Here is a 21215-nt window from a genome sequence, read left to right as displayed (position 1 = left end):
CAAACATATAGAATACCTGATGTAAGTAGGTACTAGATTTATGTTGGCTATTAACAAAATATGTTTTTCTGCCTTAAAGGAGTTTATAGTATAGTAGAGAAGGAAGAATATGTTCAAAGTAATTAGAACATTTTTAGATTTTCCTATGACAGCAGCATTTTGTAAATTCAAAGGAGAAAGCTCACATCAAACTGGCAATGGGTTATATAACTTAAATGTAATTGTATTGCTGCATACCATTCAGATTGGCATATACAGATGAATGATCTTCACTAACTTAGAGACAGGCTTGGGGGTCAAGGATAAAGGTGGGTTTTTACATTTTTCTTGACCTGCTGGACATTTTCATGTTACCCACCTCCCCAATATCCCATATCTATTCTCTAGTCCTGGAGAGTGACTGTATGAATTGAGAGGCTAATCTTTATGACCTACATCTTTGCTGGAATGGCTTTGATTGGGTTTGACCAATGGAAGATAATACAAAAGATTAGATAAAGGGAGGAAGAGTGACAGCATGGTTTTTATTCTCCCAGCTTCCTCCTTGAATATGAATCCCTCCTCTTAAGATTCCAGCTTTTGGTGGGGTCCCCTTCATCCTGTCATCGCTTCTAAGTACCTGTAATGGCTCCCTCCCCTTGTGCGTTGAGGCTAGGGGTGTTTCAGCTAGCCCCGGGATCCTGTACTATCCCTTGCTGATTTCTCCCGTTTCATGTGCTGTTTCCTGCCAATGCTTGAAATGATGCCCCAGTCGGCTTGGAAATTATTCTTGCTCCTGCATCTCCTCACAGGGAAGATACCTCATGGTAGAGTGGATTCAATCCAAATAGCATTGAAATCATGTTTGTGCTCAGAAAAGCATGGATTAAAGGGACTGTGATAGATTTTCATGGAAGAACAAAAGATTAGGAGAGGAGGGGAAGGCTTGAGAAATTTTTCTTCTCAAATGAATTCACTGGGGAAATTCGTACCAACTTTTCCAGTGTCTGTGGGTTCTTATGTTTCTTCCCTTTTAGAGAAATCCATCTATTTCTCTAGAATGTGACCAGCAGGCCCTGCTGTTGCCGCTGCTCGCAGGGCTTTTAATCACCTGTATGAACGTCTGATAGGGCTATGAAATACAGCCCCTGAAGGCCTCTCAACTGCCTTTCCCCTTCCTCAAATGGTGAATAATCATTGAACCACTCCACAGTTTCTGATATGAAGTTCAAATCAAGCCATGAAAAAACCCATATTTCACAAGGTAGCATATTTTTGGTTCCTGGCAGTAAATTTCCCTCACTCTCCTTGTGCTGTGGGACACATTTGGAAAGGTCAGTTTGGCACTGTGTAAATTAACTGGAGGCCCATTTGAGTTGAATGAAATCTATTGTAAATGTGTATTGATGGGCATAGCATGGGCTGGAGGGGCATGGCTCTTGTGCCAAGGTGATTTGGACAAAAAAGCAGAATTGTACCATGGGCCTTAGAACCACTGTTATTGTCACACTGAGTAATCACTGGAATAGTGTGATGAGACAATGAATGGCAGCAGCATTCTTTTCCAAAACTTCCTTTGGGAGGTGAGTATTGAAGTTCTTCCAAGGTTGAAGCCAATAGCTTGGTGTCATGAGGTCTTATCCCTTCACGTCTGAGCAGTGCTATGCATTGCCAAGATCCAGAGGACACCATTCCCGTCAACATCTATGTGAATGGAGACCCCTAGAGTTGTGCAGTGTACTGGCTGTGCAGCCATGTAGGATAGCCTTGAGTTCATAACACCACAGCTTTAGGAGGAGGCAGCATAGTCCAGGGGTTAAGAGCGAGGGCTCTGAGGTTGATGGTCCTGGGTTGGATCACAGGTCTTCTGCTCGTTAGCTGTATGACCTGGAGCATATCTTTCAAATTTTCTGAGCCTCTCTGGTACCCATTTTAAAAGTAATGATGGTAATAATACCTCCATATGTGATTTTGATTATAAAATCAGATAATGCAAATAAGGCACCTTGCTCAGCATGATAAGTAATTTCACAATGTTAACTATTAATGTTTTGTTACTTAAAATGTAGGCTCTTCCTGGAGCCCCAGAACCCAGTGTTGTCAGAAATGATAATAATTAATGGAAAAACACGGAAGGGAACTTGATTTGCCATGTCCTGTTCAGAGCCCTGTTTGTGCTTGACTCCTTTCCTTTCCAGAGTCACATAATGTCATCAGTGAACAGAGGAGCATAATTTTCCTGTAATTAATTATTTAATCAATCTATTCATTTGTTTAAAGCATAGTAATTGAGCACCTCTTCTTTTTCAGGCACTGTTTTAGACTTTGGGGAACAGCAGTGAACAAAGAAGACAATAAACAAATCATGTCAAAATTCTTTACACAGCCTCTACTGGCCTGCTTGAGCTTTATATTATCCATCTCATTTTACCTGCAAGAAACATATATTTAGGAGAGAGAGAGAGAGAGAGAACATTTAGAGAAGACTTTTTTTTTTTTTTTTTTTTTTTTTTTTTATTGAAAGTAAAGCTATAACTGTTATTCAAAGGTCCTTAAGTCTGTCTGTGCTCTTTTTCAGGAGACTCTGCGCTGCTAAGCTATCCCTCTATGTGTTTAACCCTCCCACAGTTTGGGCACCAATATGTCCATCAGCCAGCAACATTAATTATGCACCTACTATGTTTCCAGGGCACTGCGCTAGGCACAAAAGAATACTGTCATGAACACAACAGAAATTTAGTTTCTTATGAACCATAGACATAAAGAAAGTTTGAAAGTAATTACTTACCCTAATAGTAAGATGTTCAAAAGGAAGCATCCTCCTAACTGTGAGGAAGCATCAAGGGAAGCTTTTCTTGTGGAAGTGACATTTTACACTGAGACTTGAAGGATTGACCAGGAGTTGCAGAGAAAAGGCAGGTAGTCGGGAGATGCAGCTTCTGAAATCTCTCAACGTTTTCTAAAAGATAAAGAGTTGGGTTCATTTTTTCTAGTTAGGTTTTTTCCCCATTTAGGGCTTGACAGAATGAAATAGATGTGTAAGATCATCCATCTTCAAATGAGTGAATGCTTGAATACATAATATCTTGCATTAGGAAAAAATCCCTTGAGATTCTCTGGGTCAGGATCATTGACATTTTAATAGGTTGAAGCGAGACAGTTATTATACCATACCTTCTCCCTTGGCTTACTCTATGCTGATTTTTGGCTGCTATAAAATAAAAACAATATAATCAATTCTCTTCTTTTCTTTTCACTAGACATTACATAGCCCCTCCTTTTTTTTTCCGCCGGTCAGTCCTCCAGCCCTTCCTTTTTTTTTTTTTTTTTAGATGGAGTTTCACTTTTATTTGCCCAGGCTGGAGTGCAATGGCATGATCTCGGCTTCACTGCAACCTTTGGCCTCCTGATCAAATGATTCTCCGCTGCCTCAGCCTCCCGAATACTGGGAATTAGTAGGGACAAGGAATAGAGGTGCGTGCCACCGATACGCAGCTAATTTTTGTATTTTTAGTAGAGACAGGTTCCACCCATGTTGGCCAGGCTGATGTTTGAACTCCTGACCTTGTGATCCGCCTGTCCTTGGCCTCCATCCAAAGTGCTGGGAATATAAGGCGTGAGCCACCACTGCGCCCGGCCCATAGCTCCTCCTTTTAAAAGTATTTACTTCATATAGGATATGAGCTCATTTTTTTTTTTTTTTTTTTTTTTTTTTTGAGACGGAGTCTAGTTCTGTTGCCCAAGCTGGAGTTCAGTGGCATGATCTCGGCTCACTGCAAGCTGTGCCTCCTGGATTCATGGCATTCTCCTGCCTCAGCCTCCCGAATAGCTGGGGCTACAGGTGCCTGCCACCATGCACGGCTAATTTTTTAAATATTTTTTAGTAGAGACAGGGCTTCATCATGTTAGCCAGGATGGTCTCAATCTCCTGACCTCATGATCCGCCCGCCTCGGCCTCCCAAAGTGCTGGGATTACAGGTGTGAGCCACCGCGCCCAGCCAAGCTCGTTCTTTATGGTCAAGTGAAAGCTCATTCTTCATGGTCAAGGGAATAGCAGCACTGCTGACCTGGAAATCTTGCACATTGAAAAGGAGGAATCAGGAACTTCTGAAAAATGGACCTTTTATAATTAGTCATAGCTTAACATCCACAGGAAAAAGCTTGTGCTTGTATACCTCTGTTGGAAGCTTTGAGAATCCATGCTCACAGTGTGCCATACAGCAAGACTCTGCCTTTGGGTCCAAGCACTGGCTGTTTTGTGTTGATCTATTGTAGGCCAACTTGGAAGGCAGTGAAAAATTACCCCATCTGATGCTTCGTTTACACAATATGGATCCTGGTGGAGCTTTGAGGGCTTTATTAATAATAACGTCTGACGGTTTATTGAATATGTGGTGCCCAATTACTGGATTTGACAGTAAAAGGTATATATTAATGACTTCTTAGGGCTGACCTGGCTGGTAATTGATTACTAATGAGGCAGACTTGCTTTCATCTAGGCAAAGTAAAATTTTGTAACTCTTTTAGCTAGCCCTGCATGAATGCCTTAGGAGAAGTGATCTACTAAACGGATGATAAATATTTCATGGAGAGTATTTTACAACAGCTATCTTACTAATTTTTTAAAGGATAACTAGATGGTTACTGGAAACTCCCAGTTGGCAATTGTCTTTGGTGTTCAAAATTCATGATGTGCAGGATTGGCCCAAAGTAATTGTAGTCATTGCTGGATTTATCTTGCTACCTGTAACAATGGGGTTACATCCTAGTAGACTGAGCATGTTTTCCTGCAATGGGTGAGTCATTGGCAAGCTTTGTTTTGGGTTCACAGAGAAAAAGCCTATTTTATGCAAGCATTTCAAATGTCGCAAGAAATGAACTTTTTCTAGTGACAGCTATAATTGCTCACTGATACAAAGGTAAAATATTTTCCTTCCTTCTTGGTTCTGAAATAAATACATGCTTTCCTGAAGATGTTGCATGTATATTTTCTGTAAAAATGCTCTGAATATGTTTTACAAATTTCAGTTTTCCATCTGACCCTTTCCTCTTTATATTAATGAATTTCACCTAATTGAATCAAATGCCACAACTGACAAGAGTTCATTCTGAATTTGAGCTTCATATCCCCAAGAAGGCATTTTCTTAGTAACACTTAGCAAAATGATATCTATCAAATCACTGGTGCAGTTAGAATTTAATTTGCTCTATCAGCTGCCATTGTTATGCTACTTAACCTTAAAAAATGTAATTTTCCTCAAGACTTCATAATTCCTTTTACGTTTCTTCTTCTTTTTTTCTCATTGCTTTAATTTAATAAACTATTGAATGAGAAAAGGTTGGGTAAGAGCCATTCTTCACAAGGTGACAGGGAAGGAGTGAGTCTGCTTTGTCTCCATGCCTTTCCAATTTAGCCCTACCTCTCCTTCACCTCCCAGCTGGAATCTGATGCCTTCCATGCTGACTTTCCTCCTGTCACTAGTCCACAGCATCTTCTTAAGGAAGGGGAAAGGAAGGGACTTGCTGAGAAGTGGGTGGGAAAGAAAAATAGAGAAAAGAAGAGGCAGCGAGAATAAGAAAATAAAAGGAGGAAATAAAAAACAGAAGAAATAAATAGCAACAAAGGGGAAAGAAAAATGAAAGGGAGACGCAATTGTGAAAAGTCAAGGAAACCAGCCCCACCTTAACCCCCACCTACTGTGTTTTCACCTTACTGAATAGGCAGCTCACAAAAGTATCCCCTCTTCTGAGCTCTGCGGGGGACTGCTTCGCAATTACTGGTGATTTTTCCTCCAGGAGACATTTGGCAATGTCTGGAGACACTTTTGATGATCACCACTGGTGGTAAGAATAGGGAGGAGGTCTGGGTGCGGTGGCTCACGCCTGTAATCCCAGCACTTTGGGAGGCCAAGGCTAGTGGATCATGAGGTCAGGAGTTTCAGACCAGCCTGACCAACATGGCGAAACCCCGTCTCTACTAAAAATACAACAATTAGCTGGGTGTGGTGGTGCGTGACTGTAACCCCAGCTACTCAGAAGGCTGAGGCAAGAAAATCGCTTGAGCGCGGGAGGCAGAGGTTGCAGAGAGCTGAGATTATGCCACTGCACTTCAGCCTGGGTGACAGAGCGAGACTCCATCTCAAAAGACAAAAAAAAAAAAAAAAAAAAAAAAAAAAGAACAGGAGGAGGATGCTGCAGTGGGTTAAGGCCAGGTATCTTGAGTTGAATAGTGCCCCTCCCAGTCAAATTCATGTTCATTCAGAAAACTATGAATGTGACCATGTTGAGGAAGAGGTCTCTGCAGATGTCATCAAGATAAGATGAGGTCATACTGAATCAGGGTGACCCAAATCCAAAGACTGTTGCCCTTTTAACACAAGGAAACTTTGGACACAGAGACACAGACATAGAGAAAAGATGAAATGTGAAGACAGACATAAAGATTGGGATTGTGGTGCTACAAGCCAAAGCATGCCAAAGATTGCCAAGAATCACCAAAGACTAAAAGAAATGAGAAAGTATTCTTCCTTAGAGACTTTGGAGGAAATATGGCCTGTTAACATCTTGATTTTGGACTTCTAGCCTCCACAATTGTGACACTATAAAGCCATTGTTTTAAGTCACTTGATTCATGTGGAAACAAATTCCTAGGAAGCTAATACACTAGGAATGCTGCCAGACAGTCTACAATGCACAAGACAACCACCTATAACAAGGAATTATATGATCCAAAATGTTGAGGATGATGAGATATAAAAACCCTGCTGTAGAGCTTAAGTCTGTAGGTCTCCTTCATACTTAATTATATATGCTTAATTATATATGTTTCTATGTTTGCAATTTCTCACCTGATTCCTATATGTTATTTAACTTTTTGGGCCTTTGTGTGTTGGTATGTCAACTAATTTGTTAACTCTTGGAAGACCAGGGGGCATGCGTTTGCCTCTTCGATTCCTTTAATGTTAATTGATATGTACATAGTAGGAACTCAATAAATGCTTCCTAAATAAATGAACAAAGACTGTTAACACACAAGCCAGTTGCAGTGAACCTGTCTTCACTTCTGTCAGTAGAGCATATTCTGAGGTCTTGAGGCTGTACTTTTCCAAGTTGTGATTGATGTTCCTTAAGTTTGAGATGTCTGTGTAAATCCTGTCAACTCAGCAAGGAAGTTCTGATGTGAACAAGAAATAGAAGAAGCATGGCCTATTGGAAAGGGCTCTGGAAGGAAAGAAAAGGGTTCAATTTATATGTCTTTGGGCAACTCACATGTTCTCTCTGAACTTCAGTTTTCCTTTCCATGAAATGAAAATAGTGAACCTAGTTTATAGAGTTGTTGTGAGGATCGAGCAGCTTATAACATAAAGAGCTTGACAAAAGTACTAAGCAAAACTTTAAATTTTGACCATGCAAAACTGGAACAAGCATTTTCTCCTGGTTCATAAAAGTGTCACATACCAGGAGACATAAATGTGTGCATGATGGAGCTGTGAGTTTTGCCTGGGAAATAGAAATCATAGATGAGTGAGTAATGCTTAACATCGTGCACCTCCTGTGTGCCAGGGATGTTTTCACATTTTCTCTTTAATTTTTAGGACAACCTTATGAGGTGGCAATTGCTATTCTCAGTTTGGAAATATGAGGGAGGTGAAACTCACAAAAAGAATCTCACGAAGAGCTGTCAGTATTGACAGACTCTGATTTAATATTAAAGCCCAAAATATATCAACTGAACATGTTGCTTTTCAAGCCGATGTGAAGTCTTGAGTGGTTGTTTGACAAAGAAAGGTGATGAACTCGTGTTGTATTGAAACAGAAGATATATGAAGATAATATGAAGTGAGCATGTGCTGGTAGGGTGTCATCTCTGTGTAAGACAATGTTTCTGACTTTGCTGTGCCATATACATGGGCTGTTTTTCTCTAGTAGTAGTAGTAAGTTATACATGTGCTTGGTCTCCAGGATTTGCCTGTAATACGTTAATAGTGGTATCTACTGACATGGGCTGGAGAGAAGATGATGGGCTATGGTCTCAGGAGTCCTACAAGGCACTCTGTTGAGTTAGCTAGTTTCAGAAGTTTGGCTATCAGGGCTAGAGAATGACAAGATTAAAGGTCTGGAAAACATATCAGGATATTACGTGGTAATCCAGAAGAATATTCCAAAGCCTCTTGTTATGCTTCTGTTAGGAATTTATACTCTGGCAGCTTCTCTGTGAAACTGTTTATGCCCTGGTGGCCTATGCCCTAATGGAAATTATGGTAATCCATTGGAGAGTTTTCAACAGAACAATCCAAAGAAAAGTAAATTAAAAGTAAGTGCGTTTAAGTGATACCCAAGAGAATACTTTTTGTATCAGAGACCAGAATCAGGCCAAGGAAAAGCCTGTCTTAAATTCACTGGTCTGAGCTAAGCACTTTGTGCATAGTTATGCCAGACCTGCTGTCTTAGTCTGTTTTGTGCTGCTGGGCTAGGTAATTTATAATAAACAGAAATTTATTGGTTCATAGTTCTGGAGGCTGGGAAGTCCAAAATAGAGAAACCAGTATCTTACAAGGGTCTTCTTCTTGCATTATCCCATGGTGGAAGGACAAAGAGTAGGTAAGAGAGGCAAAGGGGGCTGAATTTGTCCTTTTATAAGAAATTCACTCCTGAGATAACAAACCCACTCCTATGATAACAGCATTAATCCATTAATAAGGGAAAAGTCCTTATGGCCTTATCACCTCTTGAATGTCCCCCCTCTTATTTAATTATACTGTTTTATAGCAGTTTAATTATACTGTTACTATAGCAATTAAATTTAAATATGGGTTTGGAGGGGACAGACATTCAAATGATAGTACCTACTATCCAGAGAATTTATGTCAGAAGCCCACATGAAGAGAAAGCATGGTGTTCCTCTACCATTGGTGGGGTACCAATGGTACCCTTGAAGGTTGAAGGCCACTCCTTTGCACACATGGTGCTGTAAGTCTTGCCTTTGGAAGACCCAGCTTAGGTAATGTGGCATCTGTAAATCTGATCATGTGTGGATATTCAGGGTAACACTTGTACACCTTTTAAAAGGCTGTTGGGGAATGAACTTATGGTAATCATCACTGAAAATGTTTTAAAGTATTTTTCTTTTGCCAAGGTGCTACAAGAGAAGATATTTGATCATTAGAGGAAGAAAGGTTAGCTTCCTACTACCCTTTTATCAGATTAATAATAATTCAGCCACTAATGACTCACTTCATAGGTTTCACATTTCTGGATTTTTTTTTTTATAAGTTTACATCCAGAAGATCAAATATAAAACATATTTCTACATCTATTTCTACGGGGGACAAGTAACTTTGGGATTCTTCTCTGTCCTTCTGTTCACCTTCTGTCTTCTCTACAAGCTGAGACCATTTATTTCTGTATAAATATGACATTAGAAATGTTTTCACATATCCTTCCTTTCTGGTTTACCTAGTTTTGACAAAACATAGACCAAGGGTGTTCTTTGAGCCTTTAACTTATATTAAAAGCGACATCTAGTGTAGCAGGCACATGATTTATAGGACTCAGATATTCTACCTCCTTCCTGTGGGAAGTGCTGCCCAATGCCTGAGCAACATTACAGGTCACTTGTTCTGGGAAGGCCAGACTCCTGCTCTAATGCTGCTTCTGAGTGGCTAGGCTGACCAGTAGCAAGACTGCAGTTCCTGGTTCTTAACAGCCATTTCTAGACTTGAACAGAGCCGCACAATGAAGGTTTGGATTGTGGCATCTTGAGTCACCAAGGCAACTATGATATAGAGAAGGGCTTAATACCCTGGGAGATGAACTCTGACCAACTAAAAACAGAAGACAGGAAAGATACAGTTAGAAATTATTCCCCATTTCTTCCTTTTATTGACCTCTTAGAAACATGGTTGATCTTTGCAACTTGTTAGTAGACAATTCATGTGACGAGCGATCCGTTCTATCTACTCATGGAATGTTGTGAATCAATGTGCAATATTTTCACGGTTTTGCATCTTTCCTTGTCTCCTGTTACTTTTTCTTTACTTTTTTTTTTTTTGGAATGGAGTCTTGCTGTATTGCCCAGGATGGGGTACATTGCATTGGCACCATCTTGGCTTACTGCAACCTCTGCCTCCTGGGTTCAAGCAATTCTCCTGCCTCAGCCTCCCGAGTAGCTGGGATCACAAGTGTGCACCACTACACCTGACTAATTTTTGTATTTTTAGTAGAAACGGGGTTTCACTATGTTGTCCAGGCTGGTCTCAAACTCCCGACCTCAAGTAATTTGCCTGCCTCAGCCTCCCAAAGTGCTGGGATTACAGCGTGAGCCACCATGCCCAGCAACTTTTTCTTTACTCTTTAGGCCCATGGTTTGGGCCTCTCAAAGAAAGGATTAGCACTTCATTTCTTGCCTGTGTCTCTATTTTCTAGAGACCTCAGGTTATGACAACCTCTTAAGTTGGAAAGTAGCTTAATAGTCTTAAGAGGATCATGCTTTGGATTGTGTTTTATATGTTAGAAAAAATAAAAGTTTTGTTTCAATGATATAAAAGATTAAAATCTCTTTTCTTGCAGAATATGTTGTTATTTTATAAAGCATCTGTTGCAGTATATATGAAACTCAGGAGGATGGAAAGATGGCTGACCAAAAAGTTTAGATGTGATTTCCAATTAGTTTTCCTTGGTCCAACAATTCATATATCCATTGTAGCTTTTCTACCATGGTTTGCAGAAAAGCTGAGTGAGGGAAGTGAGTTGGATCAGCAGTAGGCTATCAGAAAATATTCAGGCTGTTGCCAGGAAAAGAGTAAGACAGTTTCACAAAACTCTATTTGTGAAATTAAATTGGCCAGGACCAAGATAGTCTTGCAGCTTCAATTTGGTTGCGTGCCTATAAACAAGGACCATCAATACAAAGCAATGTTCTTAACAGCGAGGATGTATCTAATGGGCTGCCACTGAGGTCAGCTCTAGGTCAAGTTTCATTTCCTAATGAAAGGAAAAGAGAGGACTGTGGAGAACATTAATGAAACCCATCATGATTCCAAAGTGGAAGGCCTTGCCTTTCCAGGAGAATGAAATACATGCCATTCCAATTTCTTCGCATTTAGAAAGATTTCCTAATTATTTTGCAGTGTGTGTGATTTTAAGGTAAAATCACTTGAAGAATAAGGGAAATGAAAGTAGCAGAGAAATATAGATATAAAAGAGGTTTATCTTGGAAACCACAAGACCTATCATCTGGATGAGTTACTGGAATTCATTTTCGGACAGACAGATTTGATAGAGAGAATGCCCAAAAACAGAGTCCAGACTTTTAGAGAAGAATGGAAGTAAAATTAGAAACAAGGGAGCAGATGTCTCAAAAAACACCTGAGAGATGAGAGTCGTATGAGAACCCAATCACTGAGTTATGTTGGACGATAAGAAACTAGAGTAGTGTTGTGGTTATAATAAACTTGATGTATCCTTGAAAAAGCTGGTGCTTTTTTTCTTTCATGCATGGCTCAAGACACAGCGTGCTGATATATTACAGAACAATACTTTAATTTCAGAGAGTGTAGCTCTGTGAAGGACACTAATGAGGCAAGTGATTTGCACTTCTGCATAGATGCAGATGCTCAATGGTATGGCTATCATGACTTCCATATACTTGAGCAGGGATATACCCACACCTTGTACATGGAACAACAGATCCTTTCTCCCAGAAACTGGTCCCTGAGAGGGCATCCACATAGGCTGTTAAGGTAAAATTGCTCCAAGGTATAGTTCAGGTAGGCATAGGTAAGAAGAAATTCATTTGATTATGTAGGCAAATATAAGTGGAGGACCAGTGCAGTCACCTGCTAAGGCATTAGATGGTTTATGGTAGGATTGTTGAGAGTGCATGAAAATCAAAGACAAGTCTTTTACATCTTGGATAAGAGACAGATCAATTAGCATGGTCCACTCATGTTGGTTAGATTGTAACACAAACCACAAACCTGTACCCTTTGCCATTGTCAGAAAAGGACCAGGGATTGAATGAGGCTGAGGTAGAAGTCATCAATAGGAATGATAACCAACAATTAAATAAGGTTAAGCAGATGTACAAACATGTGAAATATGAAAACAGAGGAGAGACATATTAGCATGATATGCATAGATCTGCATAATCAGCCAATAGTTTTGAAATGACTGTTGAAGTTTAGTATATCAAGGAATTCAGATGATACATCCATTGTGGAGGTCAGATCATGGTCTCTCAAAGATGTCCTTGCCCTAATCCCTTGATTCTGTGAATGGGTTACTTTACACAGCAAAGGAACTTTGTAGATATAATTAAGGTTACACATCTTAAAATAGGGAGATTATTGTGGATTATTAAAGCAAGCCCAATATAATCATACAAGCCATTAAAAACAGACCATTTTGTGGCTGGAATCAGGTGTGGTAGAAAAGGAGGCAGAAGAGATGTGGAAGCCAGAAACGCTGAAAGCATGAAACAAACTTGATGTGCTGTTGCAGACTTTGAAGATGGAGGCAGGAAGCTGAGAGAGGCTCCTAGTTGACAGCCAGCAAGGGAATGGGGACTTCAGCCCTACAGTAAAAAGAAATTTGAATAAGCTCAAAGAAGATTCTCCACTTAGCCTGCAAATAAGAGCCCAGGCCAGATGATTTTTTGCTTGGTAAGACCTATGTTTGGCTTCTATTCTACAGACCTGTGAGATATATGGGTATTGTTTTAAGTCTCTAGATTTGTCATAATTTGTTATGGCAGCAATAGAAAACTAACATATCCACATATTTGTGTTTACATAAAGGTATATGTGTTCTTCTTTGGTGCTTGAACATACACAGATATTTCAGGAAAAGTATCACATACTGTGTAACATATTAGAGTAAATAAATGGTTCATGGGTCAGGTACACATAGCTTTATGGTCAGTTGCTTCTGGTACATACCACCAAGGATTGGTCTGGAAGCATGATGCATTTTGACCATTTTAAACTTCTTCCATGATAAATTAAGAAGAGAGATTCCATGTGTGAAATTATCGTACTATCCACTTTTGAGGGCTGCTGGCTCCTAAATTTTGTCAGAAATTCAAACCCATCTTCAGCCTTCACCCAAGCTTTTGCCAAACTTGACAAATCTTCCAGCCAATATATATGTATGTGTCTGTGTTTATGTGTCTATGGTGTATATACATGCAGATATATAGTTGCCATTTTCAAAGCAATTTTATAATGTGTTAAGAATACATTAGAAAATTGGTCCTGCTGAAACACTGAGATGTCTGCTTTCTATGGGTTGGGGAACAGCAGGTGAAGGGGGGCATGAAGCTTTTGGTTTCTATCAACACTGGGCCTGTCCTTTTCCAGTGTCCTTTTACAGTGACATCTCTTGGAGGTTTTTCTTATTTGTGCTTCCCCGTGTTTTGAAAGCTCACCCATGACTTTACCCAGAGAAAACAGCTCCTGCTTCATTCTTTGCAAACATCCTGATTATAAGAATTTAATGATGCACTCATGGGAGCCACCACTCTGCTTGCCTTTTCAGCACCAGACTGGGATGGACAGTCCCCCTAGGCAGTTGGGCAGTACGTGTGCACTCCTTATGTAGTCAACAGAGCTATCTTCTGTTTTTTAAATCTAAGTGTGGATACTAGAAAATGCTAATTTATGGTAAGCAAGAGCTGGATTGACAGGAAGCACACAGCAGAGGGAGAGGCCATTTGGTGAGGCTGGGAAGGGGTAATGGAAATGGAAGTGAGAAATATAGACTGATCGGAATAACATCAAAAAGGTTAAAAATAGAATGGTTTAGAGTTAACCCAGAGAGAGGCTTAGTAGAATAACTTAGAAAAAGCTATTTGGATTTATATCTAGGAAGACAGACGTGTGTGTGTGTGTGTGTGTGTGTGTGTGTGTGTGTGTGCGCGCGCGCGCACGCACATGCACGCGCATGTGTCTGTTAGAGAATAGGGAAAATGAAACAAAAAATAACTAAGGGAGTTAAATACCTTCTTGAAAGATCAACTAATGTCCAAACCTTGAGTTTATATCCTGAGAAATAATAAGGGTGGCCTTGTTTTTTCTGAAGGTGAGAGGAAATGAGAGGCTAGCTTGCTAGTCTTAGGCTAGAATCTAAGCAGATGTCTTAGAGTGGATCAGATGGACTCAGCACAGATCCCATGCTGTGTCCCATGAGTTTGATGATTTTCTGAGGCTTTTAACCCTGAGAATTGTACTGGAAGGAAGTGAGAAGCAGGGCTACAGTTCCTGAGATCAAGTTTTTTTTTTGAGTTAGAGCAAGGGTTAAGGCTATCTTTACCATGGGCAAATGAGGAGGTATTCCTTTTGGTGATATCCCCGGCAATTTGCTCTGTAGCTCTTCTGTGGAGCATGCTGGACAAGCAAGGTGATGCAGATTCATTTTACTTTTGAGTCAGCTGAGTCCCACATGGGTACCAGGATTGTCCAACATTTTAGCAACATCCATACCAACTGATACAAATACTTTCCATTTTTCTCAAGTTCTAAAACAATTCTATTCCCCTATTGCCTGAGAATAACCTTGTTTCCTGTTTTGTGTTCATTGTTGGGCAAACATTGGCACTACCAGTGTAGAGCTTATTTGTGAATGGAAGAACATTTGAGGACTCAGAATATTTTAACATGGACTAAGTAACTCAGTTGGAACATGATTGTTATCTTCACATAACAGGGAGTCATGTACGTAAAAGAGGGATTTACTTAAATCCCTGTGGTCCCAGAGGGCTGATGCAGGATTAAGGAGTAGTAGCAACAGGAAAACAGATTTCAACCTAGGATAAGAAAGAATTTTCTTCCAGTTAGAAGAGTCTAAAATGGAATTAGCTAATTTGTGTGAGAATGAATTCTATGTCTTCTGAAGTAATTAAGTCAAAACTGAATGATTATTTGCCAGGATGCTGTACAGAGAATTATAGAATTGGCACAACAGTGAAGTGGGCTTGTGCTTGATAACCCAAATATTAAAATTCACTGTTTCTATCAAAATTAAAACGATTCCACCTGAACTTCTCTTTATTCTTTCCTATTTGCCTTTGATTTCTACTCTCCATCTAAGCTTTTGTTTCTATGTAGGGTAAAAAAGGACCTTGTGGTTAGCAAAGTCTAACTTACCTTCCTGGATTCAGTCCTCTCTTTTTCATTTTCTGTCTGATTTACTCATAAATTTATCCACTTCCCTCCCTTCCCTTTCTAATATCTTCTCCAGGGCACTTTCTTTGCTTTAACATAGCGTGCTTCTTTACTAAAACGATATTCCCTTAACTCTGCTACTCCTTGCATTTCCAATCTGAATCTTTCCATGAAGTAATAATTTGTTAACAATTTTAAAATTAAAAAGTTGGCATTTCTGCTTCCCCAATTCATGCACAAGCCTTAAACTCTTAAAGTATGACTCTTTTTGCCCCTCAGCTTTATTGTGGTATATTTGATAAATTAAAATTCTATATATTTAAGAGGTATACAACATGATGTTTTGATGTGGAGATACATTGTGAAATAATTTCCACAATTAAGCTAATTAATATATCTATCATCTCACATAGTTATAATTTTTTGTGGTGGGAACAATTAGGATAAACTCTCTTAGCAAATTTCAAGTGTATATTAATAACTCAGTATATTAATAACTATGTTAATAACTACGGTCAGCATGCTGTACAGTAGGTATTCAGAATTTATTCATCTCTCTTAATTGAACTTTTGTATCCTTTACTCTGTATCTCCTCATTTCCCCCAAACTCTACCCCTTGAAAACCACCATGTTACTTTTGGTTTTTATGAGTTAGAAATTTTAGAGTCCTCATAAAAGTAAGATCATGCAGTATTTGTAATTCTGACTCTGGCTTATTTTACTTAGCATAATATCCTTCAGGTTCATCCATATTGTCATGAATGGCAGATTTCCCTCATTTTAAGGCTGAATAATATTCTCTTATATATATATATATACACATTTTCTTTTTCCATTTATCTGTAGAGGAACACTCAGGTTGTTTCAATATCTTGGCTGTTGTGAATTATCTTACAACAAACATGGGGGTGGAGATATCTCTTCGAGAGCCTGATTTCCTTTCCTGTGAGTATATAGCTAGAAGTGGGATTGCTGAATTATATGGTAGTTTTATTTTTAATTTTTTGAGGAATCTCTGTACTGTTTACCATAATGGCATTATCAATTTACATATCCACTAGCAGTGTACAAGGGGTCCCTTTTCTCCACATCCTTGCTAATATTTATCTCTTTTTAATAATAGCCATTCTGATAGGTATGAGGGTATATCTCATTGTGGTTTTCATTTGCATTTTTCTGATGATTATTGACATTGAGCATCTTTTCCTACATCTGTTGGCTGTTTGTATGGTTTTTTTTGAGAAATGTTTATTCAGGTCCTTAGCCTATTTTTAAATTTGGCTGTGTTTTAATTTTTCTATTGAGTTGTTTGAGTTCCTTATATATTTTGAATATTAACCATTTATCAGATGTATGATTTGCAAGTATTTTCTTCCATTTTGTAGGTTGCTTACTCCATTGATTTCTTTGCTATTTAGAACATTTTTAGTTTGGTGTAATCCTGCTTGTCTGTTTTTGCTTTTGTTGACTGTGCTTTAAGAGTCATATCCAAAAGTCATCACCCAGGCCAATATTAACAAGCTTTTCCTCTTAGTTTCTTCTAGTATTTTCTAGATTCATGCCTTATGTCTAAGTCTTTAAACCGTTTTGATTTGATTTTTATGTGTGGTTAACATAAGTGTCCAATTTTATTCTTCTGCATGTGGGTATCCTGTATTTCCAATAACACTTGCTTAAGAGACTGTTCTTTCTTCATTTAGTGTCCTCAGCACACTTTTTGAAATTCAATTGACTATACTTCCTCAGTTTTATTTCTTGGCTCTCTGTTGTATTCTTTTTATCCATATGGGTTTTTTTTTTCAATTCCACTATCATGTGGTTTTGATTACTGTAGTTTTGTAATATATTTTGAAACCTAGAAGTGTAGTGCCTCCAGCTTTTCATTTTTTTGTTTGTTTAAGATTCATTTGGCTATTCAATGTTCTTTTGTGTTCCATATCAGTTTTAGGACTATTTTTTTCTATATTTGTAAAAAATGTCATTGGGGTTTTGATAAGGATTGCATTGAATCAGTAGATCACTGGGATAGTATGAACATTTTAACAATATTAATTCTTACAATCCTTGAATATGAAATGTTTTTCTATTAATCTCTGTCTTCCTTGATTTCCTTCATCAATATTTTGTAATTATATGTGATTCTAAAATAAGTGTACAAGTCTTTTAAGTCTTTGGTTAAGTTTATTGCTAAATATTTTATTGTTTGTTGCTATTATGAGTGGGGTTCTTTCTTAATTTTCTTTTCAGATACTTTGTTGTTTGTGTATAGAAGTGTGACTAATATTTGTATGCAAATTTACTGAATTTATTTATTGGTGCTAAAAGGTTTTTTGCTGAATGCTTAGGACTTTCTACATATATCATATATCATCTGCAAACAGACATCATTTTTCTTCTTATTTTCTGATTTGGATGTGATTTATTTATTTATTTTTCTTGTCTAATCGCTCTGGATAGGACTTCCAGTATATGCTAAATAGAGGTGTAAGGGTGGGCATCCTTGCCTTGTACCAGATCTTTGAGGGAACCCTTTTGGCTTTCCCTATTGATTATCATGTGATCTGTGGGCAATTAATATATGGCTTTAGTGTGTTGAAGTAAGCTCCTTTTATGTCTATTTTGTTGAGTTTCAATCATGAGTGGATATTGAGCTTTGTCAAATGCTTTTTTGGCATCTACTGATATAATAATGTAGGGTTTTGTCCTTTTTTTGTTGTTGTTGTTAATGTGGTATATCACATTGATTGAGTTGTGTATGTTGAACCATCCTTGCATCTCAGGGATAAATCCCACTTGGTCATTGGGCATGATCCCTTTAATATGCCTTTTAATTCAGTTTGCTAGTATTTTATTGAGGATTTAAAAATCTATGTACATCAGGGATATTTGCTTATAGTTTCCTTTCCTTTTTGTGTCTTTTGTATCAGAGTGATGCTAGCCTCATAAAATGAGTTTGGATGTATGCTCTCTTTTTATCTTTTTTGGAAGAGTTTAAGAAAGACTGGTTTTAATTCTTCTTTGAGTGTTTGGCAGAATTCAACTCTGAAGACTTCTGCTCCAGGTCTTTCCTTTTTGGTGAAGTTTTTGATTACTGATTCAATCTCCTTATTCATTATTGGTATGTTCAGGATTTCTGTTTCTTATTTAGTTTTGGTAGTTGTATGTTTCTAGGAATTTATCAATTTTGTTGGTATACAATTGCCCATAATAGTCCCTCATAATCCTTTTTATTTCTGAGACATCTACTGTAACTTTGCCTCTTTAATTTCCAATTTGTATTTTAGTCTTCTTTCTCTTAACTTATCTAAAGGTTTATGGATTTTGCATATTTTCTCAAAAGACAAACTTTTAGTTTTGTTAATTTTTAATTGTTTTTCTATTATCTATTTGATTTATTTCTTCTCTAATATTTATTTTCTTTCCTCTAATAATTTTGGTCTTTTTTTTTTAAATAGTTTCTTAAAGGTATAACATTCATTTGAGATCTTTCTTCTTTTATAATGTAGACATTTATAGCTACAAAATTCTATGTTGGTATTGCTTTTCCTGTATCCATTAAATTTGTTATGTAGCATTTTGTTTTGTTCATTTCAAAATATTTTAACATTTTTTTTGACCCAAAGGTTGTTAGAGTATGTTGTTTAATTTCCATATATTTTCTCTTTTCTTACTGTTACTGATTTCTAGTTTTATTCCATTGTGTTCAGAAAAGATACTTGGAATAATTACAGTCTTCTTGAATTTGTTAAGAATTGTTTAGTGACCTAACTCGTGATCTGTCATGCAATTGAGAAGAAAGTCTTCTATTCTGCTGTTGGGTGAAATGTTCTGTATGTTTCTGTTAGGTTCATTAGGTCTGTAGAGCTGTTCAGTTCTGCTTTTTCCTTACTGGTATTCTGTTTAGATCATATATCCATTATAGAGAGTGGAGTATTAAAGTCTCCTACTATTATTGTGTTGATGTCTATTTTCTTCTTTAGATCTGTCAATGTTTGCTTTATATATTTAGGTTCTTTGATATTGGGGGATATGTAATTTTAATTGTTTTATCTTTCTATTGAATGGACCTTTTTGTATATGATAACATTTTTTGTGTTTTGTAACAATATTTTTTGTATTAGTCTACTTTGTTTGATATAAGTATAGCTATCCCTGATCTGTTTGGGTTACTTTCACATGGAATATCTTTTTCTACCCCTTAACTTTTAGCCTATGTATGTCCTTAAAGCTAAAGTGAGTTTCTTATAGGCAGCATATTGTTGCATCTTTAAAAAAAAAATCCATTCAGCCATTCTATGTCTTTTGATTGGAGAATTTAATCCATTTACTTTTTTTGATAGGTAAGGACTTAGTCTTGCCATTTTGTTAATTGTTTTCCAACTGTTTCATGGTTTCTTTCTTTCTTCTTTGCTTCTGTCTTCCTTTGTATTTGATGACTTTTGGGGGCAGTATGCTTTGATTCCTTTCTTTTTCTCTTTTGTGTATCAGTTAGAGGCTGCCATGAAATGTGTGTAAATTATCTTACAGTTATAACAGTATTTTTAGCTGCTAATAACTTCAGTTACACAAAAACTATACTTTTACTCTCTCTCACATTTTATGTTATTGAAGTTACAGTTTACATCTTTTAATATTTGTATCCATTAACAAATTATTATATCTAGTTATTTTTAATACTTTTGTCTTTTAACTTTTATAATAGAGTTAAACTGGTTTGCATTCCACCATTGCAATTTTAGAGTATTCTGAATTTGACTATATACTTATCTTTACCAGTGAGTTTTACACTTGCATATATTTTCATGTTACTAATTAATGTTCTTTTGTTTCAACTCAGAGGACTCCCTTAGGAGTCCTTAAGGCTTAAGGCTCCATAGCTGAGACTGAGGTTGGAGGGACTGCCACCAGAAGCATGGATGTGAGTCACTGGGTTCCCAGGCAGGCAGGGCTGACTCTGGACTATGGTAGGGCAGGGCTAGAGCTGAGTCACAGAGCTACTTTAGGATCTGCAGTAGGGACCAAAGTCAGCTGGATTGCTACCAAGAGTTGAGGTGGATGTGTCTGCTGCCCTCACCCAGTTCCCTGGGTGGGCAGGACTGCTCCTGGACTGGCAGGGTGGAGCTTGGAGCTAGAAATGAGTCACAGGACTGCCTCAGGATTTGCAGTTTTAACCAAGGGTTTAATATCAGGGGCATGGACAGGTGTGGCTTTTCCGGAGTTTCTCGACACATCAGGCTGGTTGCAGAATGGTGGCCAAGTGGGGCCAGAGCTGAGTCTACAGGGGAATGGGGCTTCTTTGGTCTGCAGCTGTGGCCAGGCTTGGTAAGACTGCCACTGGGGCAGGGGCCTGCTTTCTCAAAGGGGATCTCCTTGGTTATGAGCATTGCCAGGGTTTTTCAGTCTCTTATCTGGATCCTAAAGCTTATCTGGATCCTAAAGACAAAGGCACTTTTGTCTGTGGATGATTGCCAGATCAATTTTTGTGTGGGCAGATGCAAACTGGGCACCTCCTCTTCTGTTATCTTACTGGTGTCATTTAGACATACTACTCTTCCATCATCATTCTACTGAGTGATGGGTACTTAGAGGTTTGTTCTCATATTCTTTGTTACTTTCCGGTTTAAAATAGTTCTCATGATAATAAGCCTCTCCAGAATCTCTTCCTTGTCAAATCAAACAACATTTTCTCTGTCTTTGTCCCCACTTGAATTCTTCATGACCTGTTTGTATGGATGATACATTTCCTCACCCTCTGGAAGCCCTCTCTTCCCTTGACCTCCATGGCAGGATCATACTGATTTCCTTTCTATTCCCTCTCACATTTCTAACCGTAGTTTCCCCAGGGAACGATCTTCACCTATTTTTCTTATTTCTCTGTATTTCAGGAACGTTTATGATTACTCCATTTTAGCTATAGACCTGTGTGCAAATGGCTCTCAAATTCATTAATTTAGGCCTGACTTATCTCCCAAATGCCTGATTCATATTTCCAAATGCCTGCTTGAGAGCTCTCCTTGGTTCCCCTAAATACCTCAGAGCCAGCATGGTGAAAACCCAATTGATAACCCTCCCCC

The 21215-nt window shown here is 38.2% G+C and overlaps 1 protein-coding gene across 1 annotated transcript in view; it reads left to right on the top strand.

Annotated features, from left to right (window-relative positions):
* Positions 1 to 6674: 6674 nt before the first annotated feature.
* Positions 6675 to 21215, top strand: part of LOC108515225 (cytosolic carboxypeptidase 4-like) — a 569984-nt gene continuing 555443 nt past the window's right edge. Inside the window, exons 1-2 of the mRNA XM_017851917.1 lie at positions 6675 to 6760; positions 12481 to 12641. Of these exons, the coding sequence (XP_017707406.1) occupies positions 12627 to 12641 (15 nt within the window). The 5' untranslated portion in view covers positions 6675 to 6760; positions 12481 to 12626. The remainder of the gene's footprint in view (positions 6761 to 12480; positions 12642 to 21215) is intronic.

This window comes from Rhinopithecus bieti, unplaced genomic scaffold (genome assembly GCF_001698545.2).
Source record: "Rhinopithecus bieti isolate Rb0 unplaced genomic scaffold, ASM169854v2 scaffold_34886, whole genome shotgun sequence".
NCBI lineage: Eukaryota > Metazoa > Chordata > Mammalia > Primates > Cercopithecidae > Rhinopithecus > Rhinopithecus bieti.
This window is presented reverse-complemented; position numbering and strand designations above follow the sequence as displayed.